Here is a 22,530-nt window from a genome sequence, read left to right on the forward strand (position 1 = left end):
TGGTTTTATTTTTTTATTACGAATTTTAAGTTACATGTTAATACATGGATACATCCTCCTTGTAAAAAGTAAAAAAATTTCAGATAAGGCTAAAGGAAGTCAGTTTTGAGAACGACTGCCACCCCCCTCATTCTCCTCCCCGATGACTCAGGCGGCTTTCATTCATTTTGTTTCCAATCCTCCGTGCTGGATAGATTACCCAGAAGTGACATTTCAGAATATCCCGTGAGCAGGCGCACACTGAGGCCATAAATACATTTTGTTATGCAAACAGAAACTACACAATGAGCCTGACAATGGGGGGGGGAGGGGAGAGAGAGACAAAAACACAGCGCTCAGCTGCCACTCTCCTACAGCCGTGAACAAGATAAATCAGACTAAAGCTGGAAAGCGTTTTCCCGCTTATAATTCATAATTCTGTCTGGAACTCTGCCTCTGCCTTTCAGCACCATTTTGTCAGGATAGACATAGACGGTGCCGAAAGCCTGGCTGTCCGGGGCCGTTTCAATAACCCCTTCTAGATTGATGTGGTGCACACCGAAGGGGTCCTCACAGTAGCCACCATCGTGAGTGTGACCGGCGAAGAAACACACCACACACTTGTGAGACCAAATGACCGCCAGGGCGTCTCTGTAATTCCAGGCCAGGCACACACTGTCGGAGGCCTCTGGGTAAATGGGAAGATGGCCTGTTAGTCAAAGAGAAGAAGAGTTATGAGCCAGTTAGGAAATGTCTCTTTCATCAAAGTAAATGGCTAAAAACTAGTACTTAGGGGAAAAAGGATATTGCTACTCATTTCAAATAGACCGAGAGAAGAAGAACTACATCATGTCCAGCCACGTCTCTGCAGCATATAGAAGGGGGAAGCAGTCCACGTCCACGGGGAGAGGCCACTGTCCAGGCAGAACCCCTGAGATCCCTACGGCCTAAAACATCCGAAGAGGCACAAACATTGAGAAGAAATGAGGGCATCCAGTTCAGAATGGTGAGCGAGGGTGGCCAGGAGCCAGGCAGATGCCGTGCTGGAGTCCAGTCTCTTAAACATGAATGCTGGGTATGCAGAAAGAGGTACCCCTAAATTTAAGAACAGTTTGGAGGTGGGGCATGGGTTACAGGTCATTTAGACACTCAGTGGTTTAAAACGGATTTAAACACCTCCACGAGGCCCCGGGAGCCAGAGCCATTTTACAGATGAGAACGAAGAGAACAGCAAGGTAGAGCAGGGAGGGTTTACACTCGGTCCCACAGGACATACGTGGAAGTCGAACGGGGAGGATTTCGAATTCCTGACGCCAAGACACACAGGAGGTCGCGTCACGTCTCACTCTGGAGCGCAGGCACGAAGCTCCCTCCCTCGGCTTTGCTTCTTGCCCTGAAATCACTTTCCTGTTTTGGTACTATTTATTTGTTACCGACGTGTTTCTGAATTTTTCTTATGAGTATTTTAGTATCAGTTTGTAATACAAGTTACAAAGCGGGTGTTAGCAGATCCCTAAAGAGTCAAAGGCACCAGAAGAACTTACGAGTAAGCGCACGCACACACGTGCACAAACGACCACCCTTGAAGCCATGATGATGGCTCAGAGTTCAAAGGGGCCGGTGACTCTCCAGATCAAAAGGTCACACTGGACTCCTCTGACACAGTGACCTGCTCCCCCCCTCCTTGAAATACTGGGCTGCCGAGACACCACGAGTCGCCCACGTCTTCCTCCAGCCTCAATGGCCACGAGTTCTCATTCCCCTCCGGCTCCCCGTTTCTCTGCTTCCTACTGGGAGTGCCTGAATGCTTGGACCTTGGGCTCTGCTTCCCTACTGACCCCTAACGGTCTGGTGATCTAGTAATTTCTCAAATCGAGTAAAGTGACTGGTGATCTAGTAAAGCCTCGAATGTCTCCAGCATTCTTTCCACTCCTATAAGTTTATACCCAGCCCAGACCCCCACTCTGAATTTCAGACCTAGCATCCAAACTGCTTTCTCAGCATCTGCACGGATGCCTGACAGGCGTCTGAAACTTAACCTTTCCACGGCCAAACCCCTGAACTCCTGAACCCACTCTTGCAGCAGCACCCCGTAAGTCAGTGAACAGCGTGCGAGCCTTCCAACTGCACGGCCAAAACCCCAGAGGTGGGGGCGAAATGACCTCTCAGTCCCCAAAGTGCAAAGTCAGAGAGCAAAGTAAAATGAAAGAAAATTGCTATCAGCCATTTAAAACTTTGCTAGAGAAAACCTGACGCACCCAGTTGTCAAAGGTTTGTTCATCCAGGTTCTGAGCTTATAGTGAAAGAGGAATTTTTTTTTTAAGTATTTTATTTATTTGACAGAGAGAAATCACAACTAGGCAGAGAGGCAGGCAGAGAGAGAGGAGGAAGCAGGCTCCCTGCGGAGCAGAGAGCCCAATGCGGGGCTCGATCCCAGGACTCTGGGATCATGACCTGAGCTGAAGGCAGAGGCTTTAACCCAGTGAGCCCCCCAGGCGCCCCAGTGAAAGAGGAATTTAAGAGGCAGCTAATGTAGACAGGGGCATGGATGGAAGAGGCGACGGGGGAACCCGGGACAGGGTAGGAAAGGAGATGGGAGGGACTCAAGTCTCAGGCAAAACCGTGCGCTGTGACACTACTAGGTCGTTTACTCTCTCAGTCTCCCCATCTCTGAACTGAAAGGGTTGATGGTATGACCTGTAGTCCCTCTCAGCTCCAGTATTCTCTGAGGTGACACGCACAGCCTGGCAGCGGGAAGCCAAGCAGCAGAGACACACGGGGAAGTGTCCCGGTTTGAGAGCACCTCCGGTAGAGTGCGGAGGGTCACATCGCACCGACACCCGCTGGGCGTCCTGTACTCTCCAAGCCTGGGAGGACACTTCAAAGCCCCACGGCAGCACACACACTCCTACTCCCATCTACCTGTTCGCCCCCCGTCAGGAAAAGACTCACAAGTATTTACGGAAGCGTACTTTTAGATCAACTATCAGAAGAGCTTGTCCCTTCCAAGCGATTTTCACGTTCGCAATCCCATTTGTGCAATCCAGAGAAGAACCACGGTCCGTGGGTTCCACATTTACCCAGACTCACCCAGCTCACAGAAACAAGCATGCACAGAAGGGCCTCCCATCCTCGGGACCCCGAGCATGGTCTTCTCTGCCGTTCGGCCACATCAGTTCCAGAGCAAGGCTCTACACTCAGTGCCCAAAGCGAGTACACCAGCCACACTGCAAACCCAAATCCAGTACCCCGTGTGCGTGCACACCTGCACACACGTGTGCGTGCACACCTGCAGCTGGGTGAATGTTAAGCACCTCCAGAGTCCTATGACCTGTGATGACAGCACGTCTGCAAAAGACGATTCTAGGTGGAAATAACAGCAATTGATTTCCTCGCAAACACGCAGCAGAGAGTCTAGAACTGAAGTCCTCACTGCCAGGGGAGTCTCTAACATGGGTCCTGTGACCAGCGTCACTTCTAACTAGACAGCAGAGGCCCCCGGCGGGCGGCCCCCACACTGAACAGCAGTCTCCTGAGGCTGAGGCCGGGTATGCAGCCTGACCTGACCTGCTCACTCATGTATCACACTTGACCCATGAACGAGGTTGGAGCTGCGCAGGTCCACTTATCCACACGTTTTTAACAGTAAACACAGAAAATACAGTGGATGTGTTTTCTCTTCCGTATGATTTTCTTAAGACATTTTCTTTGCTCGAGCTTATTTATTGTAAGAAGACAGTGTATAATACACATAACATCAAAATATGCATCAATCAACTGTTATCCGCAAGGCTTCCAGCCAGTAGTAGGCCATTGGAGTTACGTTTCCAGAGAGTAAAAAGTTGTACGTGGATTTCTGACTGTGTGGGGGCCGGGGGGGGCACCCTGAACCTCCCCCACTGTTCCAGGGTCAGCGGTACTACATGAAGCGATTCCATGTGCTGAAATTCTGCTCAGCAACCTAAAAGGCCAATGCGCAGGCACTAATACGTGGCAAGATGTTTTTTTCTATTTCACGGTCTTCCTGACTCAGCCGTAAATGTCACTCTTACGCTCAGGTTCTCAATAAAGAGAGGTAAGCGTTCATTTGACAGCAGAAGGACATCACGACATAAATAGCATTTGTATACTTTCAGACCTCCCTTTTCCACTCTCTGAAAGGCTGGCATAATCAAGTAATTCAAATACTTACTCACAATCACCACCTTTTCCTGGTTTGTGTCAGAGAACGTGAGAACTTCGTTCAACCAGTTCAGCTGGTCTTGGCTGAATCCTCCATTAAACTGGACAAACTGGGGCTCAGAAAGTCCTGAAATGAACGCAGTACGTCAGACCCACCAGATGTCCGCTTTTTCCTCCTTTGGGCACGCACACTTGGCTAACGGGGGCACGCCTGCACTGTTCTGTAGGAATGTGTGGCAGCAGTTGACTTAAAGTAGGAAACCACAAGAATTTAGAGCAATAGACAGATAAATGGCCTGTATCCCACTCCCCTGCTTACCCCTCTAGCTTTCTGTTACACTGAGAACAAAACGCAGGCTCCTGGCTGTGTCCACAGGGCCCCACAAGTCACCCTGCACCTCGCTGGCCTTTTCCTGAGCCCTTTCATGATGCTAACGTGTCACTCTGCTCAGCACCTTTCCATCTTGCCCCACCTCTGTCCCGAACACTCCACCTGCCCCGCACGTCCCAAGGATGACTCTTCCTAATCATTTAGGTTTCTGCTTAATTGTCCCTGGGGAGGCCATCTCTGACTGGCTAAGCTAAAACACTACCCTGAGTCTTTTACTTTAACGTTACAAATCATTTTCCTGGTTGCACTGATTGCTGTGGACGTAATTCTATTGGTTTCATTTATCGGCTGTCCTGCCCGCCTACTTCTCTTGCTTTCCCCACTCCTTCCGTTAAAAGAAAAACAAAGGTGACGTTGTCAGCCCTGCTCTGGCTCCGGAGAGTCAGCCCCTGAAAAAGGGCCTGCCCAGAAGAGGCATTCAGGTGCCCGTTAAATAAATGAACCTTGAACTGACAGCGACCAATCCACGCGCCATGAGGCCTGTGAGAAATCCTGACCCTGAACAACAGTGATGATAGACTTTTACCTTCATCATCCATCTTCCTGCTGAATAAAAAGTAGCTGAAGAATGGAAAGACAATGTATTAGACTCTCAGCTCAAAGGAATAATTCACCTTGCGGACTATTCAACTCCGAGTTTGGATTGTGTTCCCTCAGTATCTTCAGACACTGCTGGTATTTCGGAGAGGACTGATCCACACCTAAGACGCTCAGGTCGTAAGCATCCAGTAAAATGAACCGGAACTGGGGGAACGGGACAAAGTGATAAGCATAGTAATCCTCCGAAGGCACAGTCTTGGGATCATGCACAATCCGGTCTTCTAGAAACTTTGTGTTAAGTTTGGAATTTGTTAGGTAGTTTCTGCTGAAGTTGTAGAACTCGTGGTTCCCCCACGTGTGATGAACGGGGACTTTGAGCATCTGGAAAGTGTTCATAACAAGTTCGAGTGACTTTTCGGACACTTTGTACTGCGCGTTATATCCGTCAATGATATCTCCCAGCTGAAGCACGCAGCGGGGCGGGCGGCCCTCCGTATTCCAGTGCTCGATAGCACCCCGTAGATGAAGCAGACTGTGTCTGTAGTATCTCCGTCTGTTTCCTTGGAAGTTGTAGCCATCTTCTAAATCAGCGTATTGGATATCTGCTATCACTCCAAAGGAGAAGAGAACTTCCGAATTCTCACTCAGGGTTCCAGGCTCGGGCTTATCGTCCATAACCTCCAAACGGGTTTCTAAACAAAATAGAGAACATAACTACACTATAAACATCTTACTTTTCTAAATGGGCTGAAGAGGATGGTAAAGTATTCACAGTTAATCCACCAGGTAGCGTGGTAAAGAGAAAAGCACATGGGCCTTAAAATCTAATTGCCCTACAGCCGAAGTACCAAGTCTTTGAAAAAGTTCAGTTTTCTCATCTGTGAAATAACCTCTATTCTTCAGAAGAATAATTTACAAAACGGTATTATCCTGTTAATGAACAGGCATTCTAAATCCAGGGAAGTCAAATTCACATCTGGTAGAACTTGTAATGTTTAAGAAATATCCACGAGTTTTTTACACATACACACACACAGAGAGTACTTTCTTCCACAAATACCAAAATAATTCTATCAAAACTAGAGGATTCTTTTTATAGAAAGTTATGTATTACACTCATTCACTGTACTTTGTACATTAGATTCCTGCTACAGATTATTTCATGTCAGGCTGGATCTTTTGTCTTCTTTGATGGGTAGGTCACTTGAAAGAACTTGCTTCTATTTTATATCTGGGATAACAGGGGGAGGAAATGAAGAAAGGAGGGGAATCATTTTAAACAAACAAAAACTAAAATATTGATGTGACTATCTTCATTTCTGACAAAGAGTTCCTGGTTCTTCAGTTGTTGGATTCCCACCTGAACCAGCTTTTTTTAACCTGAATATTAACTACCCTGTCCCCAAAACCAAAATGGAAAATACATCATATTTTCTTCTCCCACGTGACCTGCCACACTAGCCAAGAACAAGGGATTTGGACCTGAAAAGCTATTATTTTACTAGACTGTTTACAATCTAAATTTATAATCATTTCTAATGCCTCAAAAGAGCTAAGAACACTAAAGACTAAAAATAAAAACCAGGGGCGCCTGGGTGGCTCAGTCGATTAGCATCTGCCTTTCGCTCAGGTCATGATCCCAGGGTCCTGGAATCAAGTCCCATGTCAGGCTCCCTGCTCAGGAGGAGTCTGCTTCTCTGCCTCTCCCTCTCCCTCTGCCCCTCCCCTGCCTGCCTCTCTCTATCTCAAATAAAATCTTTAAAAATAAACTAAAAACCAAAGGCCATGATCCTAAATGATCAACTATTCTTATAAAGTCTAGAGTACTATACTGTGCTGTGGGATGGAAGCATAGTAAACCCTTGCTGTTTCTGAGACAGCTTCATGTGGCATTTCTAAAATTACTTCCCGACTCCTGGTCTCCAGTAGCCCACTACAGCTCCTGAGTTCTCTTCAATCATCCACAGATACATGAAATGTCTGCTGACAGAGCATCGCTGTCCTAGGCAGAGTTGACAACTCCACAGCCAGCAAGAGGGCCAGATGGCAGTATGACTTCCTTGAGAACGAGAGGCTTCTTTTCATTCTGTTGTCACCAGCGATCCACCCAACTATGAGCTTCAGCGACCTTCCTCTCTTCCGTAACCAGGTTGGGTATTACTAGCCCTAGCACAGAAATAAAGCGGCATTAGAAAAAGGCTGGAAACCATGAAAAATGGCTTGGTGTTCTGACACTTTTTTTTTTTTCAATTGCTTGTTGCTTGTTTCGTCCTGCAGTCCCCATCTGAAAACGCAGTAGCTATCATGCCAGCTAATATGTCTGCAGGGTGGCTGAGATCATCTGATTCGAAACGTGCAGAACTCAAGATACAGTAAACCTAAGACTCATCTAAGTGAGATGAAAATCTGTGGTCTTACTAGGTTTCAAAAGTTTGTGATTCAAAGTACAATTAATAGGAGAGTCCAACCAGAAGATAACTGGGTACATGTATCACTGGAACATTATTACCAAGCTTAAGAGAAAACAGTTTCTGGGGAGGCTTTTATCCTTTGCCAAATGAGCTTGCTTTCATCTGTAAACTCATGGCTTTAAGGTGATAATCCATACTGCAGATCTCCTAAGGGGAGCTTTTAGTCCCAATTCATTTGCTCTTCTAGGAGAAGCTATTATTTGTGCCTGCCTAGCCAGTATTCATTTCCTGTTCTGGTAACAGCACCTCTGGTCTCTCCAGGCATCTGCACATCTCAGTGTATCTGCTGTGACCTTTACCCTCTGGCTGCCAAAAGGGCACACACGTGAGCCCGGCCTGGCCCATAAGCACCCAGTTTCTCTCTGGTCAGTTGGGGGTAAGCACAGGACCCACACCAGAGACAGTGAGCAACAGCCCAGGGACTTTTGCTGCAACGACTCGTGTGAAGCTGACGACCAAGGCCAGAGCCGCTGGGGAAGGTCACCTGAGAAGAAACCCAACCTGGAAGGAAGCACATTTGAATGATGTGAAGAAGTCAAGTCCTGGAAACATGACTTGAACACCTAGATCCATCCACCTGTCTCTGCTAGAACTGCTCTCGGTCATTCGGTTCTATCGGCCGTTAAATTCTCCTCCGGGGCGCCGGGTGGCTCAGTCGGTTAGGCATCCCACTCTTGGTTTCTGTTCAACTTATCATCTCAGGGTCATGAGATGGAGCTTCGCACTGGGCTCAGCATTCGGCAGAGTCTGCTTGGGATTCTCTCTCCCTCTCTCCCTGACCTACCCCCTCGTGCTCCTACACACTCTCCCTCTCTCAAATAAGGAAAATTGTGAATCAATCAATAAATAAACTCACTCTCCTCTGAGTCAAGCCAAACTGAATTGGCTCTAAGATTCCTGTTGTGTTATGCAAGAAGTCTCATCAGATACACATTCCACTGGAACACTGTTCAATTTAGAGAAACTCAAGGGTAAATGAAGATATGCCGACCTTTTAAAGAAAATTAAGCAATGTGCCAAGAAGCGGCAAAGGCCGTACACTTCAAAACAGTATTGTGTTTTGGGGTAGAAAACAGATCTGTAATGTCAAAGACATATGGCTTTTGAAAGTGAGGCTAAGGACAGGGAATATACAGTTTTATGAAATAAAGAATTTATTTTTTAATATAGAAGTGCAAACTGATACTGCCAACTGTTAAGAGAAAGATAGGAAGCAAGGATGAGGGACAAGGCCACATGCAAGGTAAGCCTGTTAAGTTCAGAAGTGAGTTCAGTGAGTCCAAAAAACTCAAGTGGGCAGGGATTTGATTCTCCCAATTAGTTCAACGTCTTTTATTGTATGGTTCTGGGAGGGGCCAGGGAGCTCAGAAAAACTGGTCCTGGTGACAGAGAGAGAAAAAAACTCTGACACCTCCGATGGGGACACACACAATTAATAAACATACCACACACAAGTAGGTGAGTAGAGGATAAGCGATGAAGCCAGGAATGGGTAGGAGGTTCACTCTCGCTGCTTTTATGCAGGTTTCAAGATGTCTATAATACAAGGTTTTTAAAAAGTATTTTTAGAGAAGATAAAGTCTGAATAAATTAAAAGACCTAAAACCTAAGACCTTTGGAAAGAAAGGAAAATCCCAAATTCTAAGCAAACTTTGTTCAGAAAGTTTGGAGTGCACCGTTACATGTGAAGTTACCTAAGTTGTAGTTAGGAGGTAGTGAGATGGCTGCTGAAAGAAAGCTTTGAGATTGAAGACCAGGAAGGGAACTGTAATCCCAGTTTTTCCTACAAAGAAACAACTCATCGGCACTTGTGAGATTCAACTAGCCTATACCATACAATAATCTACTTTTGTAAATCATAAAGTACTACCTCCCTATTAAATTTTTTTTTTTAGATTTTTATTTATTTATCTGACAGAGAGAGAGATCACAAGTAGGCAGAGCAGCAGGCAGAAAGAGGGGGGAAGCAGGTTCCCTGCTGAGCAGAGAACCCGATGTGGGGCTCGATCCCAGAACCCTGAGATCATGACCTGAGCCGAAGGCAGAGGCTTAACCCACTGAGCCACCCAAGCGCCCCAGCAAAGTCTTTCTATGCAGAGTCCATGGGACAGGTGGCTTTGGGAAAAAAAGGGGTGTCAGGGGAGAGGGAGCAGTCGGCTCATTTAATTGTGCTGAGTACTGCAATGACAGGCAAGCGGAGGCTGGAAATGTTTGTGGCAAGGGACAGGGGCAGGAGCAGACAAGCTACAGAGCTGGGAAGGTCTCACAAATTTACGGCCTAGCTGCCCAATCAAGACAGCCTGAAGTTATCTCAAACACAAAATCTGACCGGCCTCGTCACTATGGATAGAACAAACGTCAGATGATATTATATACATCCTGTCTCTTTCAAGAAAAGGTACCTAACTTGAAGGCAAAAAATCTGCTGACCCGGGTGGTCTAAAAGTGGTAGTAATACTGATAGGCTTACACGAGATAACGTTTTAGGTATTTTTTAACACTACATTTCACGGGTCTGAGAAATCAGGCTCAGAAGGTGTCATCAGCAACTCATCCCATGTGTAGTTACAAAACACCTACTTTGAGTCAGAAAGTTTCAGAAGCTAGTGTCTTATCTAATACTATAAACTTAACATGAAAAAGTTGTATAAAAATGCTTTGGTCAACAAATGAAGGCTAAAGCTGGTCAAAGAATCACTTTGGCAAATGAAACTTAACAGACCAGCTAAAAACAACACCGTATTTTAATTTATATGACTGGCATCATCAACATCCAGCGGAGCAATGACAAAGGGGGACAAAAACTGCATGTGCTCACTGCCTGAACGGGTAAGGCATGTTTGCGACTTTCTGGCAATTTAAGGGAAATCTTCTCTCAGGGCAAAGAAACACACAGATACTTAACAAACAAACAAACAAACAAAAAATCTCACCCACGGGTAACCTCAGGACAGAAAAATTCGTTTGAGAACGATGTGAAGTGCACCATGTACTTGGAGCAGAACTTCCAGAAAACTCCAGCTCAACTCGGGAAGGAAGAAACATGGGTATCAGCAGAGCCCAGCTCGACTGCTGGGCAGGGGCACACTTCCCTGGCCAGTTATGCCAACTCACAGACACCACGGGCTCCGGCCCCACAAGCACCGGGGCGCGAGCTGCTTCTGCTCACGGGAAGCTCCCTGATCCTATGGAGCCACGCAGGAGCGGAATCTGAAGTTGAGGAAGAGAATTAGAAGGCCCTTCTCCTTCCCCGCCGCCCCCCGCCCTTTTTCTGCTGCTTGCCAGTCCAGCGCGGAGGTGGGCAGGGGAGACGCTTAGGATGCAGAGACGGGGAGGGAAACACGGGCAGAGGCTGCGCGTGCAAGCTGCACCTTCGCCAGCCTGGAAGGAGCTGCCCGCGGTTGCTCCGCGCCCACGAATACGAGGCTGTCCCCGGGCGAGAGACGCGGTCCCGGGGGGGGGGGGGGGACCTCATCCCCACACCTGAAACCGCCGCGCGCAGGGGAGCCAGCGAGGGCGTCCTAGGACGCGGGGCCCAGCCGACGGACTTGGGGAGGGGACACGGCGCAGGACCGGCGAGTTTGTGGGCGCTGTGCTCCCGGCGGGGTGACAGCGCGACGCGGGAAGGGCTGGAAGCGCCCGGCGCTCACCGCCCCAGCCCCTCCAATGAACCCGGCGAGCGAGTCCCGAACGGTCCGAGACTGCGTCAAGTGCAACGGGCCCGCCTGCACCCCGGGAGGGAGGCAACGGGGTTCGCGCCCTGCGGCTCCGGGCGGATGGCGGGGCGACGCGGGTGGGGACGGAGTAGAGGGTGGGGGAAGGCGGCTCTCCCGCCGGTGCCTCCCGCGCCCGCCCGCGCCGCCCGCCAGCCTGCCCGCGCCGCGAAGCCCCCGCCCAGCCCCGACTGGGCCCGCCTCCAGCCGCGAGGAACCACCTACCGCGCGTCGGCTCCACAGCCCTGGGCTCCCTGGCTACCGGCTGGGCGACCTCGCCACCAACGAGTGGAGCGCGGAGAGCGGCCCCCGGCGACTTCCGGAGGAAGTGGGAAGGGCGCCGGAAGTCGGGGGGCGGGCGCAAGAGGCGCGGTTCCCCCGAGTGCGTGGCTGGACTCTGGGTGGTCCCCGGCCGCAGCATGCTGCTTCCGGGGGGCCGGCTTTGGCGGCTCCTGCCGTACGGGCGCAGGGTCTGGGGGTCGGCGGAGGGGGCCGCGGGAGCGTGGCTGAGGCAACTCGGCGCGCGGCAAGAGGAGGCGTGGCGGACCTCGCAGCTCGCTCGCTGCGGCTGGGGAAGCCGGTTCTGGAGCACCGGGGTGCCGCCCCCGCCGGGGTCGTCCGGCCCGGAGCCCAAGGGCCGCAGAGACCCCACGCGCCCCTCCAAGCCCGGGGTGAGTGCACACCCGCAGCCCTCCCTTTACTCGTCGCGCCTGCGTACAGCCCCGCGGCCTCCCCGCCCCGCGTGGTGGTGACTTCGGAAGTGGCCTCCGGCTCAGCCTTACCCGGGTCACAGACTCCCCTCCCGCCTTTCCCTTGCTTCGCCCCGAAGGCCAGCCCGAAAGGGAGAACGTGAGAACCGACGTTTTCCCCACGCGGCTGGATTCTCGGGATTCTCGGGCTTGGTTTTATTTTTGCGCCCCCTCCTCCCAAAATAACCCCGAAATAGGGCTCGGGGTTTCCGGGGGGAGGGGGGGTCTCAGCCTTACGTTGGCCAGGGTTGAGGACCCAGAACATGTTTGCTTCTGTCACTTGAACCCCCTTTAGAGGTTTGGCGTCTGTGTTGAAATTGAGCAAAATGGGGGTCGTAGTTGCGTGCAGGGTGTGCCTTTTTCCTTGGTTTCTCTTAGGTTCTAGTTCTGACCCCAGGAGAACCTGAGAGCCGCTACCCACTAGTGTTGGGTAAGAAATGGGGTCTAGAAGCTGGAGGAGGAAGGTTAACGAATGAGGCCGAGGTACTCGACATCTTACCTTGGGACTTGAAAAACAGCGCAGAGAAATAATTTGCAAGAAGCTCATTTCTCCTTTCGCTTTGTTACTTCTGGAAGCCAGAGTTAGATCAACCTCCCGAATTTCATTTGGTTTATTTATGTTCCCAGTATCAGCACAATCACATCATTAACCGGTTTTGAAATCAGCATGTGGTGTCAGGGTGACCCTTAGTAGTAGTCATGGGACTTGAGCTCTGGGTCGTCTTTCACACGAAATGCACTTAACGACTTTTTTTTTTTTTTTAATTTGACATATAGAGATCACAAGTAGGGAGAGAGGCAGGCAGAGGGAGACAGAGGAGGAAGCAGGCTCCCTGCCAAGCAGAGAGCCCGATGCGGGGCTCGATCCCAGGACCCTGGGATCATGACCTGAGCGAAAGGCAGAGGCTTTAACCCTGAGCCACCCAGGCGCCCCACGACTTTTTTTCTTTTTTTTTTTTTTTTAAGATTCTGTTTATTTGTCAGAGGGAGAGAGCCCAAGCAGGGGGAGCAGCTGGCAGAGGGAGAATCAGGCTCCCTGCTGAGCAGGGAGCCCGATGTGCGGTCCATCCCAGCACCCCGGGATCATGACCTGAGCCTAAAGCAGATGCTTAACCAACTGAGCCACTCGGGCGTGCTGCACTTAACCACTTTCCCTTTGGAAATGAATGCCTCTGTCATTGTCATCGCAGCCCAGATATAACCACCGTCAGTGCTTTCTCACCCCAGAGTCACAGGAACGTGATACGTATTTAATGGGATCAAGACCTGTAGTTATGTATATTAAACGCCATGATAGTAAATTTAGTATGGTTAAATGTTTGCATCTTACTAGTCTTTTTATCTGAAATCTCTGCCCCAGTAGCCTGTTTCCTGGAAGTCTTTGGCATTCACATTTGCAATTGGTGGAGCTTTATTGGCTGGAATGAAGTACTTCAAGAAAGAAAAGACACAGAGTAAGTAGATCTCGTCTGGGCAGCTCAAAGTAAAATCCTTTTCTAACTTCTTTTTGTTTTTAAACTGCTTATCTTGAAATAATTTTAGATGAACAGAACAGTTACAAAGTTGGCATAGAGAGTTCCTATCTATGTACCTTTCACCTGGTTTCCTCTTTGTTAACAAATTATATAACCGTAGCTCATTTATCAAAACTAAGAAATTAAAGTTGGTGCAGTACTGTTCACTTGAATTGGAATTCACCAGTTTTTTCATTATCTTTTATCTGGTCCAGGATCCAGTCCAAGGTACCAGTGTCTAACAATCTAAAAAGACTTAATGTGGACTGAATTGGAGAAGGGTGGTATGAAGCCCAGAGGGTACAGAGATGACTAAGATGTAGTCCAGCTATTGAGGTGCACAGGAGAGGGAAGCAGACACAGAAGTAAAGTATTTCACTAGCTGAGGTTCTGCTAGGCCAGGGGGAAGGCCAGGGCGCTCTGAGGGCCAAAGAAGGGCCAACCCCTAACCACTTGGGAGTATCAGCAGAGGGAGAGGCTGGCCAGAGGCTGACCACAGATGATGGACAGAGATTGGGAGAACCTTGTCAGTGGGTGCCAGGAACGGGTCTGGATTAGCACAGGAAATGCTTAGAAATTGTTTGCTAGACCTTTATATTTTAGTGAATGTTCCAGGCTTTTTTTTTTTTTTTAAGATTTTATTTATTTATTTGACAGAGATCACAAGTAGGCAAAGAAGCAGACAGAAAGAGAGGGAGAAAGCTGGCTCCCCCCTGAGCAGAGAGCCCAATGCGGGGCTCGATCCCAGGACCTGAGGATCATGACCTGAGCCGAAGGCAGAGGATTTAACCCGCTGAGCCACCCAGGCGCCCCATGTTCCAGGCTTTTAAGTTGTGGTTTAGAAGTTTCCAGTAAACCTTTAAAGTATCACTTAAATCTTCTTTGGTTCTTTAGAGTCTCTTTCGATGCCATGATACAAAGGATGTGCTTAAATCTGCAAGGATTCATAGGCTTTACATCTTAGCAATATAAGATCCGTATCAATACGTAGACGTGTTTCATTGGTATCATATACGTATGTGATCGTCATGGTCTAATGAGAAGTTAAGTTCCTTCAGTTTCACAAAGAAACAGATCTGCGAAGCTGGGGAAGTAGTGGCAGAGACAGTTTTAGGATATGTAAGCCTTTGGCTTTAGTTTGGAATTTCACCTGCAATAGTAGTTGTTTTATTTAAAAAAAAAAAAAAACTATTAAAAGTATTTCTAAATTATCTGAGAGTATTTGCCGACGTGATGCTTCATCGAATACTTCATTGTGTACTTTTTATAAACGAGTACATTCTCCCGACATAGTCATAATGCCGCCATCCGATCAGAAATTTAACATCAACATGTTAACTGCCGTTCAGCCTTCAGACCTCATTCAAGTGCTGCTCCCTGATGTTCTGTGTCGCAGAAGGGTGGGGTCAGAACCATTCCCGCTCCTGCATGTCTCTGCAGTCCCTTTCCACCTGTCACAGTCTCTCAGTTTTCATGTGACTTCCATGACCTTGAGAACTTTGTTATTTTGTAAAGTGTTCCCTAGTTTGGGTTTGTCTGATTTCCTCACAATTTAGATTGGGTCTTATCTTTTCGGCAGGAATGTCCCCAAAGTGACGCTGTGTTCCCACTGCCTCTAGTCCGGCGCCATGTGATTTCATTCTGTCCCATTACTGATACAGCTCAGGTTGATCGTGAGTCTGTCAGGCTTCTCTACCGAAAATCCAGTTAACATGGATTTTGTGGTGTGTGTTTACACACATAAATACTCTAGTCCGCACCAAACTGTCCGTGTACGTGTGCCCATACAGACACCTGCTTTCCTATGTATCCCGAGAATTGTAACCCGTATTCTCTTTATTTTGATGCTCAGATTGTCCCATATTGGTCCTTGAGATCTGAGCTATTTCCTGACTCTTTTCACCTGCCTCCAATGTTCTCTGAGTTCTTCCTAAAATCTGGCTCATTTTGTTCTTCCTCTGCTGTGGCCCCGACACCAGCCCTTTCTCCACAAAGCCCTGTTTCCTTTTGGTGGAGGATGAGAGAAGTCAGGATGGGCTCATCACTGCTGGGCTGTGTCTGCTCCAGGGTCCTCTCTGGGGACCAAGCTAGAAACTAGACGTATGTACTTACATGTCTGCTTACTTCTCTATCTGTATGTGTGTCAGCCCTGAGTTCATACCGGCACCCGCAGTCTCTGCTCCATGCTAAGGGGCCGTTCTGACTGTCTCCGTGCATCTTTCTACCTCTTCTTGTGTAACTCTTACCTTTAATATGCTTTTTTTTTTAAAGATTTTATTTATTTATTTGACAGACAGAGATCACAAGTAGGCAGAGAGGCAGGCAGAGAGAGAGGAGGAAACAGGCTCCCCGCTGAGCAGAGATCCCAATGCGGGGCTCGATCCCAGGACCCTGGGATCATGACCTGAGCTGAAGGCAGAGGCTTTAACCCACTGAGCCACCCAGGTGCCCCTAATATGCTTATTTATGATTCATGTCTTGCGTGTAATTAAGGTCCCATTGCCGCTGTCCCCACCCCACTCAGATGCCCTCCTTAGGACACTCAGGCTAACACTGCAGATGCCAGGCCACCCAGCCTGCCACGCTTGGGTTCAGACAGTCCTCTCGGGGCCATGGCAGCCCCCACCCCGCCCGGTCCTAACGACTGGACTGAATTGTTCCAGCAGAGGAAGCAATATCTTTACCACTTGGTTTTCTTATAGCCCTTACTACACACCATAGCATTTGATTTGATTTTGTTCTTTGCTGGATACTTATTTTTTAAAAAGGCTTTTTAAGCTGCTTAGAAACAGTCTGTGCCCCCACAGTCCCAAGTATAGAACTGACCGTACCTCAGGCATTTCAGTGCCTGTGGTTAGACTGACTTTTGTAACCTGCGTGTCTGTATCTCTTCCAGAGCTGGAGAAGGAACGGCAGCGAAGCTTGGGAAAGCCTTTGCTTGGGGGCCCATTTTCCCTCACAACACATACTGGAGAGCCTAAAACCGACAAAGACTACTTGGGTCAGTGGGTATTGATTTATTTTGGTTTCACTCATTGCCCTGATGTCTGCCCAGAAGAACTAGAAAAAATGATTCAAGTCGTGGATGAGATAGGTAAGCCGTTACCGACTATAAAAAGTATGTTTACTTAATGTTACCACACTTTTCATGTTCTTACATTCCTGTCGGGTCGGGTGTCGTGATCATTCGGGCTCCTTGTAAGAACATAAAATCTCAGCGTCGTACTTGTTCTCTGCTTTGATTCCTGTGGCTGTATTCTCTACCAGAGGGAGCTTGTTCTGATGCTGAACATCAGGTTGCTTAAAGATGCCACGGAGGTCTGGTTTCCCATAGCTCTGTGTTGTATTCCTTCCTTGATTATGGACGCCCGCCACTGACCCTGCCTTCGTCCCCATGACACACAGACCCGGAAATCACCAGTACGGTCTGTCATGTGCAGTCAGCGGCAGTTACTACCAATGAGGACGCAGGCTACGTCTTCCTTAAAGTAGATCGTTTTAGGGGATTTGGGCCTCATTAATGGCTTCTTTGCCGTTGAGATACGGTGTGGGGAGCAGACTGCAAAGCAAACATCAGATTGGATCAGGACACGAGATAGCCACACGATGTGATCTGGGTAATGTGCACGCGCTGCTGCAGGCATTCAGTGGGATAAGGACCTGGTTCCGCGGCAGAGGCTGTGGACATCTGCTCCTCCCGCAGGCCGTCCCATCCCCGGCCCCGGCCTCTCCACTGGAACGTCCGGTGTCCGTCTGTTTCCTGAACGCGTTGCTGTAGCACTTACTGCTCTCCACTGTTCATGCTGCTGTCCTCTTTTCCCCTAAGTGTGAATACTGACCGACCAAAACTTTCTTTCAGATAATATTCCAACTCTGCCAAATTTGACTCCGCTTTTCATCACTATTGACCCAGAAAGGGACACAAAAGAAGCCATCGCAAATTATGTGAAAGGTAAGTCTTGTTAATAATACTTACATCTTGGGGTGCGTGGGCGGGTCAGTGAGTTAAACATCCAACCCTTCAGCTCAGGTCATGATCTTGGGGTCGTGGGATTGAGTATCAGGCTGCTCAGTGGGGAATCTGCTGGGGTCTCCCTCTGCTCCCCCACCCCACTCACGCATGTGCTTTCTCTCTCTCAAATAAATAAAATAAAAATATGAAAAGAATAATAAGACTTTACATCTGTTTAGGCTCTTAGAGTTTCGGAAAGATCACCTCTTTTGACCTTACATGCCTCGTGGAATAGGGAGGGCAAACGACAGATTCAGATGAAAAGATGAGGCTCCGTTGTGACTTTGGCTGAAAGCAAATAAACAAGTTTCTCAATTCCTAATGCAAGGCTCTTTTTATTTCGTCCCAGGAAAGACTGAACTTGGCCTTCACATATCAACAAAGCTGACAGTGTTGAGGAGAGAGTGAGGACACATTGCTTCTAGTTCCTGCTCTGCATCTCACTCTCTGTAAAATTAGGACAGACGTATGTGCTGGGAGCATGCAGATTGGGAGATTAGAGACTAAACACAGTGTGAGTTCCTAATACGTATTTTGTAAATCCAGAGTGCTTATTATGACAGAGACACATGTAACTTTGCATGGAAAAGTTGAAACGTTTCCACATGCAGGTTAAAACCTATGAGAAGGCGGGGTGCCTGGGTGGCTCAGTGGGTTAAAGCCTCTGCCTTCGGCTCAGGTCATGATCCCAGGGTCCTGGGATCGAGCCCCACATTGGGCTCTCTGCTCCGCGGGGAGCCTGCTTCCTCCTCTCTCTCTGCCTGCCTAGTTGTGATTTCTCTCTGTCAAATAAATAAAATATTTAAAAAAAAAAAAAAAACCTATGAGAAGGCACTTTTACAGACTAAGTTATGACAGGATTAAGGATGAATACCTAGGTACTTATGAGCTTGGGCAAATTGCATAATTTCTCAGGCTTCAAATTTCTTTAGCTGGAAAATGACGACAGTAATCTCTCTTGTGACAGAACATGGGTGCTGAAAAATCAGAAATTGGAATTTTTTTTTAATTTTATGTTATTTTATTTATTTGAGAGAGAGCATGAGAGAGAAAGTCAGAGGGAGAAGCAGACTCCCTGTGGAGCTGGGAGCCCAATTTGAGACTCAAAACTGGATCTCTGGGATCATGACCTGAGGCGAAGGCAATTGCTTAAACACCTGAGCCACCCAGGCGCCCAGGAATTGGAATGTTAATTATGGTGAAATTGGTTTAGCTGCTGGTCAAAAGGACTGATGAATAGTTTTACATTTAATGTTACATATGACGCATTATCACACATACCATCTAAAGCTCTGAAGTTATTTTAGTGTGTTTCGTGGAAGACCTGCTGTGGTTTCTGTCGTGTAACGTATTTATCGAGCGTAACAAACACATTCTAATACGTACACGTATGAAGTGTGCGGTCTGTTAGCTTTCATCGTGTGTCCGCACTTGTGAAGCCATCACCGCAGTGGAAAACTGGGTGTTCCCGTCCGCCCCAGCGGTTTCCTTGCACCCTTGCTCCTCCCCCGCTTTGCCCCCACTCCAGTCTCCGGCACCCACTGATGGGCTCTCTGTCAACGTAGGTTACTTTGCATTTTCTAGAAGTTTATGTGAACAGAATTGTACACTTTGTACTTTTTTTTTTTTAATGGCTTCTTTCCCCATAAAGAGGCTTTTTTTTTTTTTAAGATTTTATTTATTTGATATATAGAGAGAGATCACAAGTAGATAGAGAGGCAAGTAGAGAGAGAGGGGGAAGCAGGCTCCCTGCTGGGCAGAGAGACCGATGTGGGGCTCGATCCCAGGACCCTGAGATCATGACCTGAGCCGAAGGCAGAGGCTTAACCCACTGAGCCACCCAGGCGCCCCCATAAAGAGGCTTTTGAGGCCCGTCCACATTTTCGCCTGGGTCCGTGTTCACCCTTCTGTTGCCGAGCTGTGTTCTGTTGAGGGACACAGGTTACTTCTAGTTCGAGGCTGCTGCAGAGCAGTCGAGTCCAAGTCTTTGTATGGAGACGGACTTTCTGTTTCTCTGGACTAAATGCATCCAAGTAGGTTGTGGGAGCGTATGCTGGGTGCACGTTCATCTTTTTTAGAAACTGATGAACAGTCTTCCAGAGGAGTACATTTTCACACTCCCGCCAGCCGTGTGTGAGAGCTCCAGCTCCTGCCCACTTGCCCACACCTGATGCAGTCGGCCTTTAATTTTAGCCATTTCACTAGGAGTTCGGTGGTCGCTCATCATGGATTTGATATGCTTTGCCCTAAGGACCCTTGCGAGTGAACACCTGGGGCAGCCGGGTGGCACGGCTGCACGGATGATTGGAGTATCTGGCTCTTGGTTTCCGCCCAGGCCTGCTCTTGGGGTCATGAGATCGAGCCCATTGTCAGGCTCTACACTCAGTGGGGAGTCTGCTTGGGATTCTCTCTCCCTCTACCCCATCCCTGCCCCCACTCGCTCATTCTCTCTCTCTAATAAATAAGTCTTTAGAAAAAAATAACTAAGCATCTTTTCATGTTCTTATTTACCGTCTGTATGTCGTCTTTGGGGAAGCGTCTTTTCACAGCTTTCGCTCATTTCTTTGGGGCTGTTGGTTTTACTTGTATTTATCATGCGTGTTCCCGATACGGGTCTTTTACCAGCCTGTGGCTTGTCATCTCAGTATCTCAGTGTCCTTCGAAGAGTGTTGTTCAGTTTTGATGAAATCCAGTCTCTTAGTATATTCTTTTCTACATAATTCTTCTGGCTTCATTGGCAAGAAATCTTTGCCCAACCAGAGGTTAGGTTTATTTTTCCTTGAAGTTTTGGAGTTTCTATTAGATATTTAAGGCAAATACATATTCACAGTGTGCAGGCTTAGCAGGAATGTGAACAAGATCAGTAGTTATTTCCTAAATAAGTAAGAAGCAGGTCTGGCTCATGGGTGACAGACGATCTCTACTGTAAGTGTGAAATGGTGGCAGTGGTTTGTTACTGCAGGTTACCCGAATCCTAAATGTCCCCAGACGAGAGCTGAGTTCTTGTAACGGAATTGCAGAAACCTTACCGCAGTCTTCACCGGCACATACGTATGCCTGTTTAAGCTCTTAGAGTTTTTGAATGCTCCATTCTTTCACAATTCTTTACTAGGTGTGTTGGCACCAGGGGTAAATATTGAAGTTCATGTGTAGAAAATTATTGCAATTTAAATAATTTTCCTTTTTTTTTTTTTTTTAAGATTTTATGTATTTATTTGACAGAGATCACAAGCAGGCAGAGAGGCAGGGAGGGGGGTGGGGAAGCAGGCTCTCCGCTGAGCAGAGAGCCCAATTCGGGGCTTGATCCCAGGACCCTGAGACCACGACCCGAGCCGAAGGCAGAGGCTTAACCCACTGAGCCACCCAGGTGCCCCGAACAATTTTTTCTTAAAAATGTCTGGACATGCAACTAATTTAGGCATCATTTCACTTTTCACTCTACTCAGAATGGGAAGGAAAAACAAACCATCCTGCTTTCTCAGTATCTGAGCAGTTTTTCAAATGAGGATGAATTGAGAAATGACAGTAGGCTTTTTTCCTCTACTTCTGGAGGAAGGTCCTGCTGTTAGGTGTTGGACTGTCATCTCTGTAGTCTAATGAACCCAGGTGTTTCAGTGACTTCCGCCAGCTCGCTTCCATGAATCCCAAAAACCGAACAGCAGACGCATGCCACGAGAATATTTGCTGGAAAATGAGATACAGCCGTTGGCGTGGGATGACTGAGTCGTGGGGCAAACCTTTTTTTCACAATACGATGAAAACGTGTCTTGCCTGATTCTTGACAATATCGTAAACGTCGTATGTCTCAGAAGTATATCTAAGTATTTAAAAACAACCAAGTTCATAAAAAATGTGATTTAAATAATTAAAATCCATTCCCTTCCGGTCTTGACAAGATTGTTTTGAAAGGATCTGACTTACATGTTACAAAAACCAGCTTTGGATTTCGTTGCTTTATCTCTACTGATTTTCCTCTTTGCAGTTTCATTGATTCCTGCACTTATTCTTTTCTTTTGTTCGCTTCGGATCTAATTTGCTCTTCTTTTTCTAGCTTCCTAAGGGGGATATTTAGAGCCCTGGTTTAAGGTCTCTCATCTTCTCCAGCTTACCAGTTCGGTGCCACAGATGTCCCTCGGAGCCCTGCTCTGACTGTATCCCACAAATTTTGATAATGTGTTTGTGTTTTCATTGATTTCTGCTTGTGGGTTTTCATTTTCACTTAGTTCAAAATACTTCCCAGTTTCTCTTGAGATCTCTTAAGATCTCTGATCTGTATTATTCAGAAGAGCATTTCATCTCCGTGCGGTTTGGGATTTTCCACTTACTTTTCTGTTACTAAATTCTCTGTTAATGCCACTGGGGTCTGCGAGCACACGTCATACGGTTTCTGTTCTTTTAAATCTGCTGGGGTGCACTTGATGGCCCAGAAAGTGGCCTCTCTTGGAGATGTGACATCTTTATCACAGAGGAGAATTTGTATCTGTTGTTTTCCTGTGACTCGCCAGGGGGAGTGGTCAGGGACCCACAGAAGAAAGTGGCTTTAGAACTGAGACTGGTTTTTAAAGTCAAGGTGGGGAGGGGGGTTTTGCTTGCTTCTCATCTTTCACTGTGTTTCTCTCTCTTTTTTTTTTTCCCCCAGAATTTTCTCCCAAACTGGTTGGCCTGACCGGTAGCAAAGAAGAGATTGATCAAGTGGCCCGAGCGTACCGGGTGTATTACAGCCCTGGCCCGAAGGACGAGGATGAGGACTACATAGTAAGTAAATGCTCGGGTCGCCCACAGCCGGCTCTCGGGCCCTGCACGGTCATACAGCTCGAGTGACTGGCTTCAGAAATGAAAGAGAGGCTTTCCGCATGAATTCCTCAGGAATTGGGGATATTTGAAAGGACAATAGAAGTATCGCCTTTTTAAGGCTGCTTGTTTAATGTAGAGTCACTGTTCACATAACTTCATTGCCCATTACCCTTCTTAGTGGCCCA

General features: G+C 47.8%; 2 protein-coding genes across 10 annotated transcripts in view; one reads left to right on the forward strand and one right to left on the reverse strand.

The window, feature by feature from the left end:
• Positions 1-11,697, reverse strand: ADPRM (ADP-ribose/CDP-alcohol diphosphatase, manganese dependent). Of its 9 annotated transcripts, none has more exons than XM_045984835.1 (6): positions 11,047-11,456; positions 10,501-10,773; positions 7,002-7,258; positions 5,167-5,784; positions 4,172-4,288; positions 1-688 (listed from the first exon to the last, which is right to left on the reverse strand). In XM_045984835.1, exons 3-6 carry the CDS (start codon positions 7,063-7,065, stop codon positions 378-380), a joined length of 1,110 nt encoding a protein of 369 aa, XP_045840791.1. In that variant the 5' UTR covers positions 7,066-7,258; positions 10,501-10,773; positions 11,047-11,456; the 3' UTR covers positions 1-377. The 9 variants fall into 9 exon arrangements, with proteins under 9 accessions (XP_045840791.1, XP_045840790.1, XP_045840794.1 ...); XM_045984834.1 differs by having other exon boundaries at positions 10,497-10,773; XM_045984838.1 differs by having other exon boundaries at positions 6,998-7,258; positions 10,497-10,773.
• LOC123929316 (protein SCO1 homolog, mitochondrial) overlaps positions 11,696-22,530 on the forward strand; it is a 16,472-nt gene continuing 5,637 nt past the window's right edge. Inside the window, exons 1-5 of the mRNA XM_045984840.1 lie at positions 11,696-11,947; positions 13,389-13,479; positions 16,436-16,633; positions 17,399-17,491; positions 22,191-22,306. Of these exons, the coding sequence (XP_045840796.1) occupies positions 11,696-11,947; positions 13,389-13,479; positions 16,436-16,633; positions 17,399-17,491; positions 22,191-22,306 (750 nt within the window). The remainder of the gene's footprint in view (positions 11,948-13,388; positions 13,480-16,435; positions 16,634-17,398; positions 17,492-22,190; positions 22,307-22,530) is intronic.

This window comes from Meles meles, chromosome 18 (genome assembly GCF_922984935.1).
Source record: "Meles meles chromosome 18, mMelMel3.1 paternal haplotype, whole genome shotgun sequence".
In the NCBI taxonomy this organism is placed as follows: Eukaryota; Metazoa; Chordata; class Mammalia; order Carnivora; family Mustelidae; genus Meles; species Meles meles.

Bases quoted from the DNA above. Each gene is read 5' to 3' on its own strand.
- ADPRM (XM_045984831.1), bottom strand. From the start codon at position 11,697: ATGCTGCGGCCGGGGACCACCCAGAGTCCAGCCACGCACTCGGGGGAA. The intron at 5,785-11,501 runs GTAGGTGGTTCC...TATTTTGTTTAG, and splicing joins GGCTGTGGAGCCGACGCGCG to AAACCCGTTTGGAGGTTATG. The intron at 4,289-5,166 runs GTGAATTATTCC...CGTTCATTTCAG, and splicing joins GGAGTTGAATAGTCCGCAAG to GACTTTCTGAGCCCCAGTTT.